Raw genomic sequence first — 18,698 nt, 5'->3', positions numbered from 1 at the left:
ATTGTTCTTTGAGGGACCTGTACTGTGGCTATATTTGCAAAGCAAATGTTCACTTCCCAATTCATCCTTTATGAAAGGTAAATGGGATGTGAAGAGAAAAGAGCACTGCACTGGGAACTAGCCTTCACTTTACCAACAAACAATTGTTTCACATTTACTGTATGTCAGGCAATTGCCTAGAGATATGTCACTGAGCAATGGAAACAACAATCTGTCCTCACAAAGCTGGCAGTCAGGTAAGAAGGGACAAATAAAATCACGTAACATGGTAAGTAAATCATTAGAAGATTCCAAGTGCTATACAAATGAGTAAATATTTAGGTTAAAAGTGTTACAGGGGGAAAAAAAAGAGCGGAGTGGGATCCTGTATGTGTGAATATGGGAGGGCAGGTTCCAGTTTTAAACAGAGTGGTTACAGTAGGTCTAATTAAGAACGTATTAAGAAGACAGTCCTACAGCTCCCTGGAGGAAAGATCCAGTGAGAAGAACAGCCAGTGGTCAGCTCTACTGGGATCTGATAAAATGATCTTACAAAAAAATATCCCATTTTGCAGGTGAGTGAACAGTGTCTGAGTGACTTAAGGGAACAGAGTCAGTTAATAAAGCCAGGACTAGACACCAGGTTTCCCGATTCTTGGTCCAGTGTTATTCTTTTGTTTTGTGCCTTTATTAGGCACAGAGAAAGTGCTGTTTCCTATAAAGAACTGAGTGAATGAATGTACAGTGTCATCATGTGTGGTTGATGCTATTATTATTATTAATCAGGAACTCTGGTATTTCTTGAAAGGTAGATAAAGCTCAAATAATAATTTCATTTCCCCTTCCATGGTTTATTTTTCTCCTTCCTTTGTGCTTCTTTACTTGGGTGGATCATTGTAATATCAGATTATCAAAGTAATTATATTGCTTTGGCTATCTGATAAAGGAAAGGTATTTAGCATGGAAATAAGCTATAAAAGAGAAGGCATTCATGACACCATGAAGAAGAGCTGATGAAAGAAGAGAGAGAGCACGGAGCCCAGTGATTTAGAGGGAGAGAACTACATTTCTCAAGAAGGGAAGGGGGAGAATCTTTGAACACATTAGGAGACTAGAGCCCCCAAGTGTGATGTTAATACATGAAAGCAATGAATCTGGCCTTGAAGAAAAACAAACTTAAAGTGAAAAAGTTAAAAAGTAAGAGACCACAAAAAAGAAGATCTGAAGAAAAGGTAAGAATAGAAGAAAGGGGGCTGGAGAGGAAAGGAGAAGAGATTTAAAGATATTTTCAAGTAAAAATATGAGATTATTATACAATAATAGAAAAGAAAAGAGAGTAAGAATCAGATTTCAGACACAGTAGACTTGAGAGCTGGTGGAATTACTAACAGCAAAAGGGAACACAGAGGACAGTCTGAAAGATGAGCTTTCTTTTCGTAATGCTAGGTTTAGGGTGGCAGTGAGTTCTCACCAGTGGAAAGGGTCTGATAGATAAGCGGTAAGCTTGAAAGCTGTGTATCATCTAGAGCTGTTTTGTCCAGTACAGTAGCTCTTCACCGTATGTGGCTATCAAGCACTTGAAATGGTGGCTAGCTGAACTGAAGGTGCTGTAAGTATAAATGTACACCAGGTTTTGAAGATTTCATGTAAAAAAAGAACATAAAATACCTCACTAACATTTTTTACACTGATTACATGCTTAAACAATATTTGCATGTATTGAATTCAATAAAATACATTAAAATTAATTGTACTTGTCTCTTTTTACTATTTAATGTGACCACTAAAAAATTAAAAATTACTACATGGCTTGCATTGTATTTCCACTGGACACTGCTGATAGAGATGTATATTAGCATCACGTAAGTGGAAGAAGTGAATCACAGACATCATTCTGAGGTCTCTCAACCGAAAACAGGTATGGGAGAAAAAGAACACATGGTTGTAATAGTATTTACCAAGCGTCAAAGCATTATGCTTATTTTAGGTACATCGTCTTATTTGTTCCTCCCAATAACCTTAGGAAATATTACAGTCGTCCTTTACAAAAGAAAAAACTGAGGCCTAAAGAAGTTAATCTGCCCAAGGTCATAGTTAAATGTTGGCCTGGGATTCAAACTCCTGACTGATCCCAGATCTCAAGCCCTAAATTGCCACATCAATTCCAGAACAAGTTATATACTCCACAATGATTAAATTGTTAGATTTTTAAATGGTTATATTTAAACTAACAATTTATGAGAATGGTTCATTGTCTGAGTTAGTAATACACCAATGATGTCCTAGTTCGATTAACAAAAAATACAAATGTGTAAATTTGTAACTTAAGAATTATGATAAGCTAGTGATGTTGGCATATTTTCACCATGCTGGGCCTAAATAAGAGTTTCCAGGGCAACTTCTTGTCTTTTATCAATGCCTACTCCCCAAAACCCAAGTCATCAAGTTAGATGGTACAATGGAGATGATTGTGGGCACAACCATGAACAACACGGCCCTGTTTTCTGAATATAACTAGACAGGTTACATGGAGCCGCTTAAATTTTAAACACTGTCTTTCAAACTATAAAAGTGTTTGAACCTCCCAAACTGTGACTTAAATGTTTTGGAGAGAACTGGATTAAATTGCAACCTTTTGTTGAAGAACCAAAAATTAAGCTTACCCAACTGGATAATTTAAAAACGGGTTTTGTACTCCTTGAAAATGCAACACTTTCGAGGAACAGAGAGAGAACATGGCTTGATATTCTGACTGGAATCATAGAAAAATCTTGGGATAAAAAAATAAGGTGGTTTTCATTTATGTTTGTTTGGTTGGTTTTAATTTCAAATACAAACTTATCTTCCTTTCCTTTTTATCTTTAATTTCTACCACCTATCTGGACTAGGCGGTAATCATAGAACCGCTGAACTTATACAGGGATAGCTATAATTACATCATTTTCAGAAACGTGCCCATGTAAATTTTATCAAGCAGTTTGGCTCAAATTATATAAAAATCACTTCCCCAGACTTAAAACAAGGATTGCCATCAATTTACACTATAGAAATAGAAAAATGAAAGGGAATTTCAAAGGAAGAATTCTGCTTTGGAATAAGACTAATTAGTAGAGACACTGTGAGACTGCTCATGTTGGACATGAATCCAAAGGAGTGTCTCTCAACAGGCCCACTAATTTATGAATTTAACCCCAGACCCTTCCCACTCCCTGCCTTTTTTAAAAATAATGAGATGACTTGGATTTGTTTATAAAAATAGCTCCTCCGAAGACCCAAAGTTACTGAGAAATGCTTATCTAAAGAGGAAGAATCACAATTGTATAGAGTAGAGCTTATTAAGAGCTTGCCTTTAATTTTGGCTCTTTCCGATTAATTCCCACGACTCTTCCATCCAATTAGGGAGTTATCCTTGGACTTGGTCCCTTACTCATTACAATTCATAATAATTTGGAACAAAGGTTCAGACCTGGAAGGAGAGAGCCAGTTAGCCCTAAAAATGATTTGTCCACTCATGTGCCAAGGTGTCAAGGCATAATAGATGGGCACCCACAACTCCTCTCATTGAGGGCCACTAAATCCACTCTCTTCTCTCCAAGAATATCCCTCCTCTCCAACTTCACTTGAGATTCTCATCGATTGTCAATTGGATAGATAATCCTTATAGTTGCACTGTTGCTTCCCATTTGTACTTTAGCATAAAGTATGCTACTTCACTGGGTTAATCTTAAAAAGATACCGAGCATTTACTATGTGCTAGGTGCTGTTGTAGGTACTAGAAATACAGCAGTGGAGAAAATGACAAAAATCTCAGCCCTAAGGAAACTTACATTCTACTGGGGAACACATTCAATAAACAAGATGAACAAAATCAGGGGGGCAATGGGGGGGATCTTTAATACTTTCAACCATAAAGATTTTTAAAAGATAAACAAAGTGGATAGTAAGTTAAATATCAGATGCTGAAGAAAAAAATGCAGCAGTCGAGGGGAATCTGATCTGTGGTGAGTGGGGTGGGAAAGACTGGAATTTTAGATAAAGTGGCAGAAAAAAAAGGGCTTCGCATATGAATCAGACAGGGAGTGTGCACGTCAAAGGGCAGAGAGGGCAAAACCGAGGACTGATCAGTGTCAGATGGCGTGGGAAAAGGACCGGGGATTAGCATATTTTAACCAGCCCGAGGTGGACAGAAAACCCTATGGGAGGGAGGGGAGAAGCAAAGATACAACACGGACCACTGAAGACAAGCGCGGGCTCCGCGTTCTGCCCCGGACCGAGCGGCCGCCTGGGCATGGCACCGCGCTTTCTCCCCGGAGCCACGGAACCGGGCTCCGCCGCCAGCCTCCGGGCGGCCCACGGGACACGGGACACGGGCTCGCCGCCCCGGCCCCCCGCGGCCGCCACCTCTCCCGGAGCCAAGCCCAGCAGGGCCACTGCTGGCCTGGGAGCCGGGAGTGAGGAGTTGTTCAGAGAACACGCCCGAGCCCCCCGTCCCGCACGCAGGCGGACACCTACCCCGACTCCGCTGCAAAGCCGGAGGCACCGGCGAGCGCGCAGACACACCCCCGCGGCCGAGGGCGCGGAGCGCAGCGGCGCCGCGAATCCAACCGTTTCGAGCCCAAACCCCAGAATTTCCCGACGCGGGGTCGCTGCCGCGCGAGGGGAGCGCCGTTCCCCGCGCCCGGAGCGGAGGGCGGAGGGTGCGAGCGTGTGCGGGGAGAACGGGGCTGCGGGGCCCGCGGGCATGGCTGCCGCGGGCAGAGGGCGGTTTCGTCGCGCATCCCGGGCGCCGGCCGCCGCGTGCATCCCACAGGGGGCTGGACGCGAGCGGGCGCCTCGAGGGACCGGGCCGGGTCCGCGGGGCGGGACAAAGTGCCCGAGACCCGCCGGCCCCGGACAGCGACGGGTTCCAGCGGTCGAACCCGCAGCTCCCGCACCGCCGCCCGCTCGGCCCCTTCCCGCCCAGGAGCGAAAGAAAGAAAGAGCGGCGGCGGCGGCGGCGCGCGGCCCCACTCACCATGATCCGCGGCGGCGGCGCAGGACCCGGCGGGCGGCGATGCGCTGTCCAGGGTAGCCGGCGGCCCTCTGCCCGCGCTCCCGGGCGCCGCGCTCCTCACCCACGCCCACGCCCCCGCCCCCGCCCCCCCACGCCCGGCGCACGCACGCCCCCGCCCGCGCCTCCCCGCCCCCCCGGGCTCGCGCCGCTCCAGCGCGGCGCTCCGAGCCTCAGGGCCGTTTCGGGCGCCCGCCGCTCTCCGCCCCCTCCCCGCGCCGGGCCCTCGCCCGCCGCCGCGCGAGGAGGGCTGAGGGGGAGGGGCGAGGCTGGCCAGGCGACCGCTCCCCGCGGCCTCGCGCGCCCCCGCGCGGGCGCCCGGCTTCTCGCGCGCGGCCGCGGCGCCCCCTGCCGGGCGGGCGGTGATTTGCAGGCCCAGCGGGCGCCCGCCCCGCGCGAGGGCCTGGCATTGGCAGCCCGGGCGAGCACCCAGCCGCCCGCCCCTGTGGGTGGCTTACAAATACCAGTCAGTCGGTTCCTCCAGGGATGAGGCCGGGAGCGGGTCAGCCGGAGCTGGAGATTCCGTTTCTCACACGCCGCTACCTCCACAGGACCTTTTTCCAGGGGCTAATGCCGCCGGTGGCTATTTTAAATACTTATTTGGGAACAGAAAATATGGGATTTTCGATCCTGGGCTTTAAAGTTTAAAATTTAAAATTTTGTATTTATTTTTTGTCTCCCAAGGTGAAAGATATTGGGAAAGGTAAGAGTGTTACATCACCTTTCCTCTTTTTTAGCATTAAGAATGCATACTTGCTTTTTTTATGTGGCCGGTGTGATAAACTGAAATGCTAGCAAAGTAAACACATCTATTGGTGGCAGGAACATCACATGTGGGTGTGCACAGAGGAACCTGCAACATAAACTGAGTATCCCACACTTGAAGTGATGCAGACATATGTGTAGTTTTGTAAAGCAGCAGAGTGAATAAACAAAGGTGCCAGGCCTAAGTCTTAATTGTCACACAATCACCTAATATTTAGAGCTTTCTATAGTTAGAGTGCTAAACAGGTACACATGTTATTTGCTTATAATGGGTAGTAAACTTTAGACCATAAATAGGTTTTTGTTAACCAAGTCTCATAATATCTCACTATCCGTGAGCTCAGGAGTCAGTCCTTCCACATACTGGCTGTGTGATATTGGATTAGTTACCTAACCTCTGTGTGCTCAGTTTCCTGATCTATAAAATGGGTGCAAAAATAGCACTTACACAACATATTGCTATAGGATTAAATTAACATGAGTAAAACAGTAGAAAATGTCTGGTTCAAAAGTAATAGTTATTGTTCTGATGCTTGTGGGAATCAGAAAGTGGTATTCTATTTAATGCTGGCATGTTTTTATAAAGAGTGTCGTAGGGTCAAAACTAAGTATACTATTTGATGCCAGTTTCATTCATTCATTTACTTTGTTCATTTAACAGTATTTGAGTGTCCTATGCCAAGCATTGTGGTAAGACGTGGGGATACAATGATAAGTGCACAAACGTGGTCCCTGCCATCAGAATCTATGATGTACTGTACCATGACATCCAGAGACTGGAAGGAAATTCACCCAAATATTCACCAAATATTAACTGTTTATTTCCCCAAATAGCAATGTTATGAAATGATTTTTTCCCTTTCAATTTTTTCATTTTCCAGATTTGTTTAACATATTTTATACTTTTAAAGCCATAAAAATAGCTTCTACATTCTTTGGATATTATAGAAAAATACAGGATCTGAATTTTACTGTGTCATTCTGATGTAGTAGAATGTGAATTCTTAATCTAGATAGCAATCCTCAGACATTATTATGTATAAATTGCACCTGAGGATTTAATCAACTGCAGACACCTGGGAGCCATCCAGGTGGTCTCAGATGCATATACCAGGAATACAAATTTTTAACAAGTATCATAAATGATGCCGATGCAGGCAGGTGGCTCATGGATGACACTTTGAGAACACAAGTATATCACCTACTTGGAGAAAGCTTTAGTCTATTTTTCTAACAAAATTGGGGGGGGCAAAAGTGTGACAACCAGCCTCTAAGCACCCCGCTGTTTGCCTACAGGACTTGTACCACTGATGTCATCTGTACCTTGCAGAGCATACCCGGTTAACATGTGAAAGGGACTCTTAGGCTTTGAATTATCACTATACTTTCCCCTACCATTTAGCCTGATAATCATTATTTTCCATTTATCTAAAAACGCCTATCAACCCACAGGGCCAGAAGGAGATCTAAAATGTCACCTATATTTTATCTATTTCTTAAAATATTATTTTATGGCTTTCCTTGTCACTATGAGAAAGGAAAAAGGTGGCCAGAGGGTATTTTTTTCCCATCAATATTTGGTTAAATCAAAAAAGGAAGTGGTTCTACCTCTATAAAGACAGAACTGGGATTGCACCTTAATATTCTAAACAGATATAACACGAATTCCCACTTATTTATCAATAAAAGTTTTTGTTTTTTTTTAATATATCTTTATTGATTTCAGAGAGAGGAAAGGAGAGGGGGAGAGAGAGATAGAAACGTCAATGATGAGAGAGTCATTGATCAAGCCCGCAACCTGGGCATGTGCCCTGACCGGGAATCAAACTCTGATCGCCTGGATCCCAGGTCGACACTCAACCGCTGAGCCACGCCCGGCCGAGCAATAAAAGTATTTTAATATGACATCAACATGATTTTATAATGTTTTATTTATTATTTGTTCTCTTGTATGAAGTACACAAAAACTGGAATCTGCTTGTGTTTCTTAGCTGGAGGGCAAACCTGCATTGAGCATGTGTATCCGTTGAAGTGCTACAATAACAGAATTATAGCCTAATCACGTCGTAGAAGAGATTGGACTCTCTCTTTTTTATGTGCATATTTTATATTTTACAGGTGAAGAAAGTTGATCTCAGAGAAGTTAGAGATGAACAACCATTAATAGGTCATAGCCCTAAAGCATGATCTCCTGACCCCTGGTCCAGTGCCCTCCTTGTCACTACCACCTGTCCAGCCCTCTAGAAACAGACACTGGAAGTCACATCCTTCCTTTGGCCGTATACTTTGTCTTTGCATAAAGAAAGCTCAGTACCTATGAGTTTAGAAAGGAAAAATAATAAGATCCTGAAGAGTAAAGCCAGACAAGGCCACACTGGCATGACTTAGGTTACCTACAACAAATTTAGTACACCTTTTACTCAATATTATCTGGCTAAGGATTTATGCCATATAAATTCATGCCATTTAAGCCGTATATGTACCTGCTTTTCATTTGGTTGGAATGGAGTAACAAGTGGACAATCATTATCTTGAATTAATCAAGATAAAAAGAGATTTATGTTCATATACTTTAAAATAGTTACAGAGGACTGTATTCCAGTACAAAGTTCTAGAGCAGGGGTTGGCAGACTACAGCAACAGGCCAGATCTGGCCAGCTGCCTGTATTTTTGTAAATAAAATTTTATTAAAACACAGCCAAGCCCATACATTTCCATGTTTTCTATGGCAGCTTTCACATTACAATGGCAGAACTGAGTAGTTCTGACGGAAACTGTATGGCCTGCAAATCCTCACATAGTCACCGTTTGGCCCTTTAGTAAGGTGTGTGGGCCTGTGTAGAATCTAGATGTTATGAGTAAGGCCTTGAACAATATAGATAGAGCCTTGTCTTTTATGAAGCTTATACTTTAATGGGAAGGAAGAAGACAATAAAATAATTTTAGATACAAAAGTGTCATGAAAAATAGAATTATGATAGAGAATGACTTGGTGAGAAAAGGCACTTTAGATAAGACAGTCAGGAAAGCCTCTGTAAGCAGATGAGAGATCACCTGGGATCTCAATGGCAGAACAAGCCAGCTACGAAGCCATGAGAAAATCTACGGGAAATCCTTCTAGGTGGAAAAAACAGCAAATGGAAATGCATTGAAGCCGAAAAACTGGGCTTGTTTGAGGAACAGGAAGGTGGCCAGTATGTCTGGACGTGTGAGCCAGGGGCCGCAGTTGGATGCAGGGCCATACTCCCCTCACCCACTCTTGCGGACAGATATCCATGTACATGCCGATGCCATGGTCATTAGCCTCTGCCTTGAGGCCCTACTTTGAGGACCTCAGCCCTAGGGAACCTGGCGCGACATGTCCCGTGATGTCCACTGGTCAGCTGCAGCCAACCCAGTTCAAGGAACTCCAGTGGGGCCATTGCTTTGTACTCTTACAACCATATGACTTTCTGTCTTTTTGTTATGCTCATTTTACAGATTTTATTTATGCGAAGCATTCTTTCACTTTACCACTTTGTCTCTCTTGTGTGCTATTTTAGTTAAATTAAATATTTCCTTTTAATATTCTTTTTCTTAAGATATTTAAAATTTATTTTTAGAGAAAGGGAAGGAGAGGGAGAGATAGAGAGAAACATTGATATGAGAGCAAAACATTGATTGGCTGCCTCGTGCATGCCCCCACTGGGGATTGAGCCAGCAACCAAAGAATGTGCCTGGACCAAGAACCAAACCAACAGGAACCTTTTTCGTGCACAGGATGATGCCCAACCAACTGAGCCACATGAGCCAGGGCTTCCTTTTAATATTTTTTAAAATTTTATTTTATAGCCTGGCCAGTGTTGCTCAGTGGTTGAGCGTCGACCTAGGATCCAGGAGATGGAGGTTCAATTCCCGATCAGGGCACATGCCTGGGCTGCAGGCTCCATCCTCAGTCGGGGTGTACGTGAGGCAGCCGATCAATGACTCTCTCATCAGTAATGTTTCTCTCTCTCTCTCTCTTTCTCCCTTCGTCTCTCTGAAAGCAATAAAAACATATTTAAAAAAAATTATTTTATAAATGTCAAATAGCACAGACATACAATGGAATAGCCTATTTCACATGGAAGGTGAGACGTCGTAGTCCCTCCAGATGACCTGAGAGCATCTTTCCACCCCACACCATAGAGCAGCTGTTCCTTTCTCAGGTGTACCGTTGGGGATTAACCCTAGGCAGGAGTCCCCCAGCCTATTTTTGTTGTAAACTTACTCCACATTCAACTCGAGGTCCAGAAATCAATTGAGAAAAGTGAGAAACTGCTGATTAAAACCCAACCATTTAGGTTTCAAGGAAGGACACATTACATGGACTCCCCTGGCCGTGTAAGTGTAAGTGTGTGTGTTGAGGGAAGAGGGCAGGTATAGCCACACATCTTTGTCAGAAATAGCTGATCTATTACAAATCGTTTTTACATTATTGCAAATTATTGAGATGTTAACAATGTGAACATAGGTGATGATTAAATTTGCATGATCATATAAAATGTAATAGCTTCCTGCCTGACTTTTTGCTTACTTTAGACTGATTTTTCCTGCATATTCTTTCCTCATCTAGAAAAAAAGACATGCAATAGTAAAACCATGTATGTCAACAAAAAACTACTCAAAATTTATGTTGATTCCACCAAAATGAAAGTAAGGAATTTGAGTGTTTTAAGATGACAGGCTAGTAAAAACCATAGCTAGAAGAGTATAGTTTTATTAAAGATTAGCTAATACAATATTTATCTTTGTTCTAACTGGTATTCAGTGAAAGGCAATCTCCAAATAGTTAATACTTTATCTCACTAGTATGGAAGAGATAGAGATGAGGAACCTAAATGAGGTTTAGGAGTTTGAAAAGCCTTTTACTTGACACAGGTTTCAACCATGCGCATTGTTGCAACCCAATCAACTTCTTCAACCTCTGGGAAACAGATGAAAGTGACCCTCAGATTAATCCAGAAGTCCCAGCAGGTAGCCTCAGTTTATAACTTCATCGTTCTTTTAGCTCGTCATTCTTTATATGTGGTGTTTGCAGGTAACTATTGGGTATCTGGTATGAACCATGCTAAATGATTTAGAATGGTAGCTCATGTAATCCTCACAACAGTCTGGGGACCAGCCCCACTATACAGATGAGGAAACTGAAGATCAAAGAGCTTAACTATTGTACTGTATAAATTTCCAAATTTTTTTAAACATTACAATTGGTCGATGTATCTTTTAAGTTTCTCTTAATCTCTACTCCCTCCACCCATTCCATTTCTTTTAATTTCTTTTTTTTCTTTCTTGCAATTTGTCCATTTGTATTGTAGAATTCCCCACAGTCTGGATTTTGTTGGTGGCATCCCTGGGGTACAGGTTACCATGTGCTTCTGACCTCTGTGCTTTTGTAAATTTGTAACTAGTTCTAGAGGCTTGATTGGATTCAGACTGGAATTCTTCTGGCAAGAAAACTTTCATAGGTGGTAGTGCGTGTTTCCTTCAGGGGGCACATCATGTCTTATTGTCACTCTTTTTGTGATGTTTAGGCATGAGTTGGTGCTCAGTGCCTAAAGCCAGTGATTCAAGAAGAGTTGCAAAATTGTGATACTCTGTTTCTGTCATTCCTTCTTCACTTATTAGCTTATTTACTTTCAGAAACTTGCCCTTTTTTTTTAAAGTTTCTTTATTGTTGAAAATATTACAGATGTCCCCTTTTTACCCTCTTTGATCCCTACGTTCTTGCATCCACCCTACCCCCAGGCTTCCCCAAATCAGTGTCTGTGTCCATAGGTTATGCTTATAAACATAAATTCTTTGATTAATCTGTCCTCACCCACTCCCCCGTCCCCACCCTTGCCCTTTTATACTCTTTGGTTAACTACGGCACAGTTTGGGTAGGAAAGTCAGAATAAAAAGCAGGTTTTACGTGAAGAGTTTGTTCAGTAGTAAGGTAAAAATTCAGGGAGAAAGGTGAAAATTTAGATACGGAGATAAGAACAGGTAGGATTTGGAAATACTCAGGCTAGCTGCCACTATCAACAATGCCACATTAACTGCTGTTGCCCAATTTGTTTTTTTACATCTACCATGTTCTATCTGAAAATAGAGTGACTTTCAAAGAACTTTTAAATTTTACATAAGCTCTGAAAAGAAAAAAAATTAACTGAAGGTTTTTGTAATGTGATTGGTTCTTTTCAAGGGGATAGGTCAGCTCCCAGGAGGAGAGTCAGTTGTGAAGAATTTTTTGAGTAAAATATTACCTGGCTCTCTCATGAAAGTAGTTGGATAGAAAAGTACGTATGACAATAATTTTGATATAGCCTGTCACCATTCTATAACTAGCTCCTTTAAAAAAAAAAAAAAAAAAAAAAAATATATATATATATATATATATATATATATATATATATATATATCTTTATTGATTTCAGGGAGAGGAAGGGAGAGGGAGAGCGAGAGAGAAACATCAATGATGAGAGAGTCATTGATCGGCTGCCTCCTGCACGCCCCTGACTGGGGATCGAGCCCGCAACCCAGGCATGTGCCCTGACCGGGAATCGAACCGTGATCTCCTGGATCCTAAGTGGATGCTCAACTGCTGAGCCACACCTGGCTGGGCATGTATACTCAATTAATTTTTGTTGTTCCTGTTTTTTTTCTTGCTTAGGGATGAAATGCTCAATTGCTGAGCCTTGCCCGGCTGGACTATAACTAGTTCTTAAAGGTAATTTATAACTAATTTGGTTATACAAATACTTTGGTTTATACGAGCATTTTACTTAAAATGTTAATTCCAACTCTCTTTAGAGTTTCGGTCACATTGTAGACAATCAATTTACACTGAAGACAGACTTAACTTTTTTTTATGCCACCTATGGTTTCTCTGACATTCTAGTGAGAATCTTATTAGATTCAAAAGTCTTTGAAAAGTATATTAATATTATTGACAGGGAAACATAGTCCTTGAGCAAATGCTAATTTAATATAATTTATATAAACGCTATCATAGGAAAATGTGGTCATTACTCTTGCAAGGCCTGCACTGTGCTGGCACCGAAGGGTTTACAGAAACACTGGGAGGCATCGTTCCAGCTGACTCCTGTCAGGCACGATGGCCTCTTGAGGAGTTGGTGTCTCATAGGTTCTAGCATTATCTCCACACCTCTGATAGGGGAGCTGAACATGGTACGAGCAGCGAAGAAACCTCACCAAGGGCTCTGTTGAATTCTAATAGTTGCAATTCAGGAAACTAGAAATTCACTTCTAGAAAACTTACATGTTAGAGCACGAGATAAGGTTAGTTAGCAGTGGGCAGCCAAATAACATTTCTTATTACCAATGAAAGTAGTAAAACTTAGCTCCTTTGCGTTTTTCTGAACTTTTGGTTTTAATAAGATACAGCCCGGCCGGGCGTGGCTCAGCGGTTGCGGGTCAACCTAGGATCCAGGTGATCGGGGTTCGATTCCCGGTCAGGGCACATGCCCGGGTTGCGGGCTCGATCCCCAGTCAGGGGCGTGCAGGAGGCAGCCGATCGGTGACTCTCTCATCATTGATGTTTCTCTCTCTCTCTCCCTCTCCTTTCCTCTCTCTGAAATCAATAAAGATATATTTAAAAATAAAAAGAGACATACTTCAATTTATATGTGCTTATGCTGATCGCCCGGCCTGTGCTGGAACTGAACGGAGTGCGGTGATGTTTCACCTGCTCTGTTGCACTAAGGACCGCGGCCGCATTAAAAGGCTCTACCCTGCCCTGGCTGGGCAGCTCTGCTGGTTAGAAGGTTACTCTGGTCCACCAAGGTTCAGTGTGGTCAGGGCACGTACAAAAGCAGCCAGTGAGTCCATATATAAATAGAACAATAAACCTCTCTCTCTCCTCTCTCAAAAATCAATTAGAAAGAAAAAAGACAAAACACCAATAGCTAGAATCCTCGGTGCAACAATTTATATCATTTCCAGTGAACTGAAGTCACTAAATTCTTTTTTTAAATCCTCACCTGAGGATATTTTTCCATTGCTTTTCAGAGAGAGTGGAAGGGAGGGCGAGAGAAAGAGAGAGAGAGAAACATGGATTCAAGGCAGACACATCAACTGGTTGCCTCCCGCACGCGCCCTGACTGGGGCGGGGGATCAAGCCCGCAATACGTGCCCTTGGCCGGAATCGAACCTGGGACCCTTCAGTCCATGGGCCGACGCTCTAACCACTGAACCACACCGGCTCGGGCTGAAGTCACTGAATTCTTGAACTTTGATGCACAGCAGTCCGTAAGGACCCCGCTTTGGAGGCTGACCTCCTGTGCCGTGCTCCCCAATCCTCGCCGGTCTCCAAACTCTCCAGCAAGCGCCGCACAGCTTCGGGTCCTGCTAACTGAGCTTCTGCGGCCATGAGCTTCTGCTGCTGACTAAACACAGTTTTAGCTTCCAGACTGAGCTGCGTCCAGCAGGCCGACTGTCTGTCCGCACTTCAGCAGCGCTCAGAGCCTGGGAATAGATGCGAAGCCCACCACCTTCGGAATTCCTTAGGTGAAAACAAGCCGGTGTCCTTTGGAGCTGGCCGAGGGGCAGGTCAATAACGTTTCCTCCACTTCAGGAAAAAGCAAAAGCAAACAGAAAAACAAAAACAAAACCCAAACCATGTTTTAATGAGACTAGTTCAGATCCTTTATATCCCCAGAAGACAGGTTGCAAAACAATATTTAAAATATGAAATAATAGAGACCAAGAGAGAAGCACATGATTTCAGAGGTTTCTAAAGGTCCTCATGAAAAAGAAGGTAAGAGCAGCTTTAATTCTTAGCTACTTTCTGCCAATGAGGGTCGCTAAGGAAATAAACTGTCAGCCCTGAAACAAAGCAGAGCTCCCACTGCAGCCAAGCAGTGGTGGGGTGGTCTTCCCAGAATGTCCTGTTAGGGCCATTCATGGATGTCCGTCTGCACGCTTTGTCTAGGAGTGTTATCTGGAACTCACTGATACGGAGCACCTAGCAGAAGCCGAATCGAGAGAGCATTTTTATGCAAATTTGTGATTTTTGTAGTCTTATCTGAATAGTCTAAATTTCACCCCTGCATTAAGTCAGATCTTTAGAAAGCTGAGGGCTGGACGAAATCAGACTGACCCCCACTAAATTGTTTGGCTCAAAAGAACTTTGCCAATATCATTTGATATTAAGGAATACCCTAGCAGCCCTGGCCGGTGTGGCTCAGCTGGTTGAGGGTCATCTCATGCACCGAGAGGTCATTGGTTCAATTCCCAGTCAGGGCAATCAGTGGCCAGTGCAGGGCTTGCAGGAGGCAGCTGATCAATATTTCTCTCTCTCCCTCTCCCTTTGTCTCTCTCTAAAATCAATAAAAACATATTTAATAATAACACTACTACTAATAAATAAAAGCTAGAAAGATTTTTTTTTAAATACCATAACAGGCAGAACTATGAAATACTTACCTTAATGTGGCTAACTTTTAGAAAATTACTTGCCCTACTAGAAGGGACCTGAGATAGACATACAACTTATTTTTAAGTGGCTTTAGTATGTGTGTTTGTACTAGAATAATTTTCACTTGCTCTAGTTACTAGAATAATCATCAAAATGAATTCTAGAGAGTTAAGTAGGAAATACCTTCAGGAAGACCAAACCTCATTCAATCATTCATTCATCCATCCATTCAACACCTTTTTCTGAGCACTCTTCATGTATTTGCCACCAGCACGCTTTCTCCAGTAGAATATCTTCAAATCTTTTGCCCATTTTTAATTGAGTTGGTTGTTGTTTTTTTATTATTGAGTTTTATTCATATGTTCTGGTTATGAATTCTTTATCAGATATGCATGGTGCAAATATTTTCTTTTAGCCTACTGCTTGTTTTTTCTTTAAGCGTTTCAAAGAGTTGATTTTGATGAAATTAAAATTTTAATTTTTAGAAAATGAATTGTGCTTTTGGTGTTTATTGTATATAAGAAATATTTGCCTTGGGGGGAAAGGGTAGAGGGAACTGGAGGAGGGTATGGGGGGATAAATGGTGATGGTAAAAAAATAAAATAAATCTTTGCCTTCCTGAGGTCACAAAGATTTCTCCCTATATTTTTCTAGAAATTTTGTAGTGATATGTTTTATATTAAGTCTGTGTGGTTCCTTTTCAGTTAGGTTTTTTTTTTTTTTTGCACATTTAATTGTTCCAGCACCATCTGTTGAAAAGATTATCCTTTTACCTTTGAGTTGACTTTGTACCTTTGTCAAAAATCAATTGACTATCTGCCATAGCCTGTTTGGCTCAGTGATTAGAGCATCGGCCCAAGGACTGAAGGCTCTTGGGTTCAATTCTGGTCAAGGGCATGTTCCTTGGTTGTAGGCTCAATCCCCGGCCCTGGTCTGGGCACATGCAGGAGGCAGTCAATTGTGTCTCTCTCATATCGAGTTTTCTCTCTCTCTTTCTCTCTTTCCCTCTCTCTCTCTCTCTCTCCCCCTCTCTCTCCCTCTCTCTCCCTTCCTCTCTGTCTGAAAAGCAATGGGAAAAATATCCTCAGGTGAGGATTTAAAAAATCAAATTAATTGACCGTCTATGTGTGGGTCTGTTTCTGGACTTTCTAGTCTATTCCATTGATCTATGTGTTTATCTTTTCACCAATATCAGAGTGTCTTCATTACTGTTTCTTTAGGATAAGTTTTGAAATCATAAGTTTTCCACCTTCTCTTCCAAATCGTTTTGGCTCCTTTGCTTTCCATATAAATTTCAGAATCAGCTTGTCAGCATTCCTCAAAATTTTTGTAGAAAATTTGACTGGGAATGTGTTGAATCTATAGATCAGTTCTAGGAGAACTGACATCTTAATTATATTAACCTTTTCCACCCATGAACTAGTATTTCTGTCCATTTATTAAGATCTTTGACTTTCATCGCTGTTATATAATTTTAGCACATCTTGCATGTATCTTCTTAGATTTATACCTAGGTTCTTAATGTTTTTGGTGCTATTATAAATGATCTAAAAATTTTTTAAATTTATGATTATTTGTTGCCAGCACATAGAATTACCATTGAGCTTTGACATTCTATCTTGTGGCCTTGCTAAACTTGGTTGTTAGTTCTGGAAGCTTTTTAGTAGTTCTTTGAGATTTTCTACATATACAGTCATGACAGTGTGCCTATTCCTTTTTTCTTTTATTTAATCCAAGGCTATAAAACTTGTCATGTTCTGTGCGAATGGTAGAACAGAGAGTGGATACCAAGCTATTAACACTGTTCACTGGTATTTGAAAATGTGATACCTGAAAAGTCCAATTAGGGGCTTTTGATGTCTTTTATGAAAAACAAAAGGCATGCTGCAGCTGGACTGAAAACAAGTTGTTTTTATTTACTTGTTCCTCCCCTCCCTCTCCCCTTTGGCAGCCATTAGCTTGTCCTCTGTGTCTGCGGATCTGTTTCTATTTTTTTTTATTCATTTTGCTTTTTAAACTCCACATATAAGTGAAATCATATGGTATTTGCCTGCCTCTGCTGACTTACTTCAGTTAGCATAATTCCCTCTAGGTCTGTCCTTGTTGTCTCAAATAGCAAGATTTCATTCTTTTTTATGGCTGAGTAGTATTCCATTGTATATATCTCACCTCTTCTTTATCCATTCGTCTATTGATGAACACTTGGGTTGCTTCCATATCTTGGCTAGTGTAAATAATGCTTCAGTGAATATAGCGGTGCATATATCTTTTCAAATTAGTGTTTTGCACTTCTTCGGATAAATACTCAGAAGTGGAATCGCTGGGTCATATAGTAATTCTATTTGTAATTTTTTTTGAGGAAACTCCATATTGTTTTTCATAGCGGCTGCACCAGTTTATAGTCCCAACAGTTCATGAAGGTTCCCTTTTCTCCTGTCCTTGCCACCTTTTGTTGTTTGGTGATTTATTGATGATAGCCATTCTGACAGGTATGACATGATATCTCATTGTGGTTTTAATTTTCATTTCCCTGATGATTAGTGATGTTGGGCATCTTTCCATATGTTTATTTACCATCTCTATGTCCTCTTTGGAGAAATGTCTATTTAGATCCACTACCCATTTTTTAACCAAATTGTTTGTTTTTTTTGGTGTTAAGTTATATGAGTGTCTTATATATTCTGGCTTATTAACCCCTTATCACCTGTATTGTTGTTGCATATCTTCACCCACTCAGGAGGTTATCTTTTCATTTTGTTGATGGTCTCCTTTGCTGTGCAAAAATTCTGTAGTTTGGTGTAGTCCCATGTGTTTATTTTTCTTTAGTTTCTCCTATCTGAGGAGCCGTATCCAAAAAGATATTGCTAAGACCAATGTCAAAGAGTTTATTGCCTATGTTTTGTTCTAGAAGTTTTATTGTTTCAGGCCTTACATTCAAGTCTTTAATTCATTTTGAGTTTATGTTTGTACATGCTATAAGAAAGTGGTCCTATTTCTTTCTCTCTTTTTTTTGCATGTATGTATCCAGTTTCCCAAATACCACTTATTGAAGAGACTGTTAACTTTACCCCATTGTATATTCTTGCCTCCTTTGTCATAAAGAAATTGACCTTATTAGCAAAGATTTATTTCTGGGCTCTCTATTCTATTCCATTGAGCTGTTCTGTTTTTATGCCAGTACCAAACTGTTCTGATTATTATAGCTTTGAGTGTATTTTGAAATCAAGGAGCACCTCCCAATTTGTTCTTTCTCAAGGTTTCTTTGGGTGTACTGGGTCTTTTGTGGTTCCATATAAATATGAGGATTAGTTGTTCTGGTTTGAGAAGAAAGTCATTGGTATTTAAGTAGGGATTGATATTTTCTTTTGTTGATTGATTATACTGATCGGGACCTCCAATATGATGTTGAATAGGAGTATGAGAACAGACATCTATTTCTTATTCTTGATATCAGGGGTAAAGCTT

The 18,698-nt window shown here is 41.6% G+C and overlaps 1 protein-coding gene across 1 annotated transcript in view; it reads right to left on the bottom strand.

Annotated features, from left to right (window-relative positions):
• Positions 1-5,103, bottom strand: part of ELOVL2 (ELOVL fatty acid elongase 2) — a 61,411-nt gene extending 56,308 nt beyond the window's left edge. The window contains exon 1 of the mRNA XM_081145143.1: positions 4,994-5,103. Within this exon, the coding sequence (XP_081001269.1) occupies positions 4,994-4,996 (3 nt within the window). The 5' untranslated portion in view covers positions 4,997-5,103. The remainder of the gene's footprint in view (positions 1-4,993) is intronic.
• Positions 5,104-18,698: the final 13,595 nt, after the last annotated feature.

Source organism: Miniopterus schreibersii (genome assembly GCF_964146895.1).
Source record: "Miniopterus schreibersii genome assembly, chromosome: 8".
In the NCBI taxonomy this organism is placed as follows: domain Eukaryota; kingdom Metazoa; phylum Chordata; class Mammalia; order Chiroptera; family Miniopteridae; genus Miniopterus; species Miniopterus schreibersii.
The sequence above is the reverse complement of the archived record's forward strand: the minus strand, read 5'-3'. Positions and strand labels throughout refer to the sequence as shown.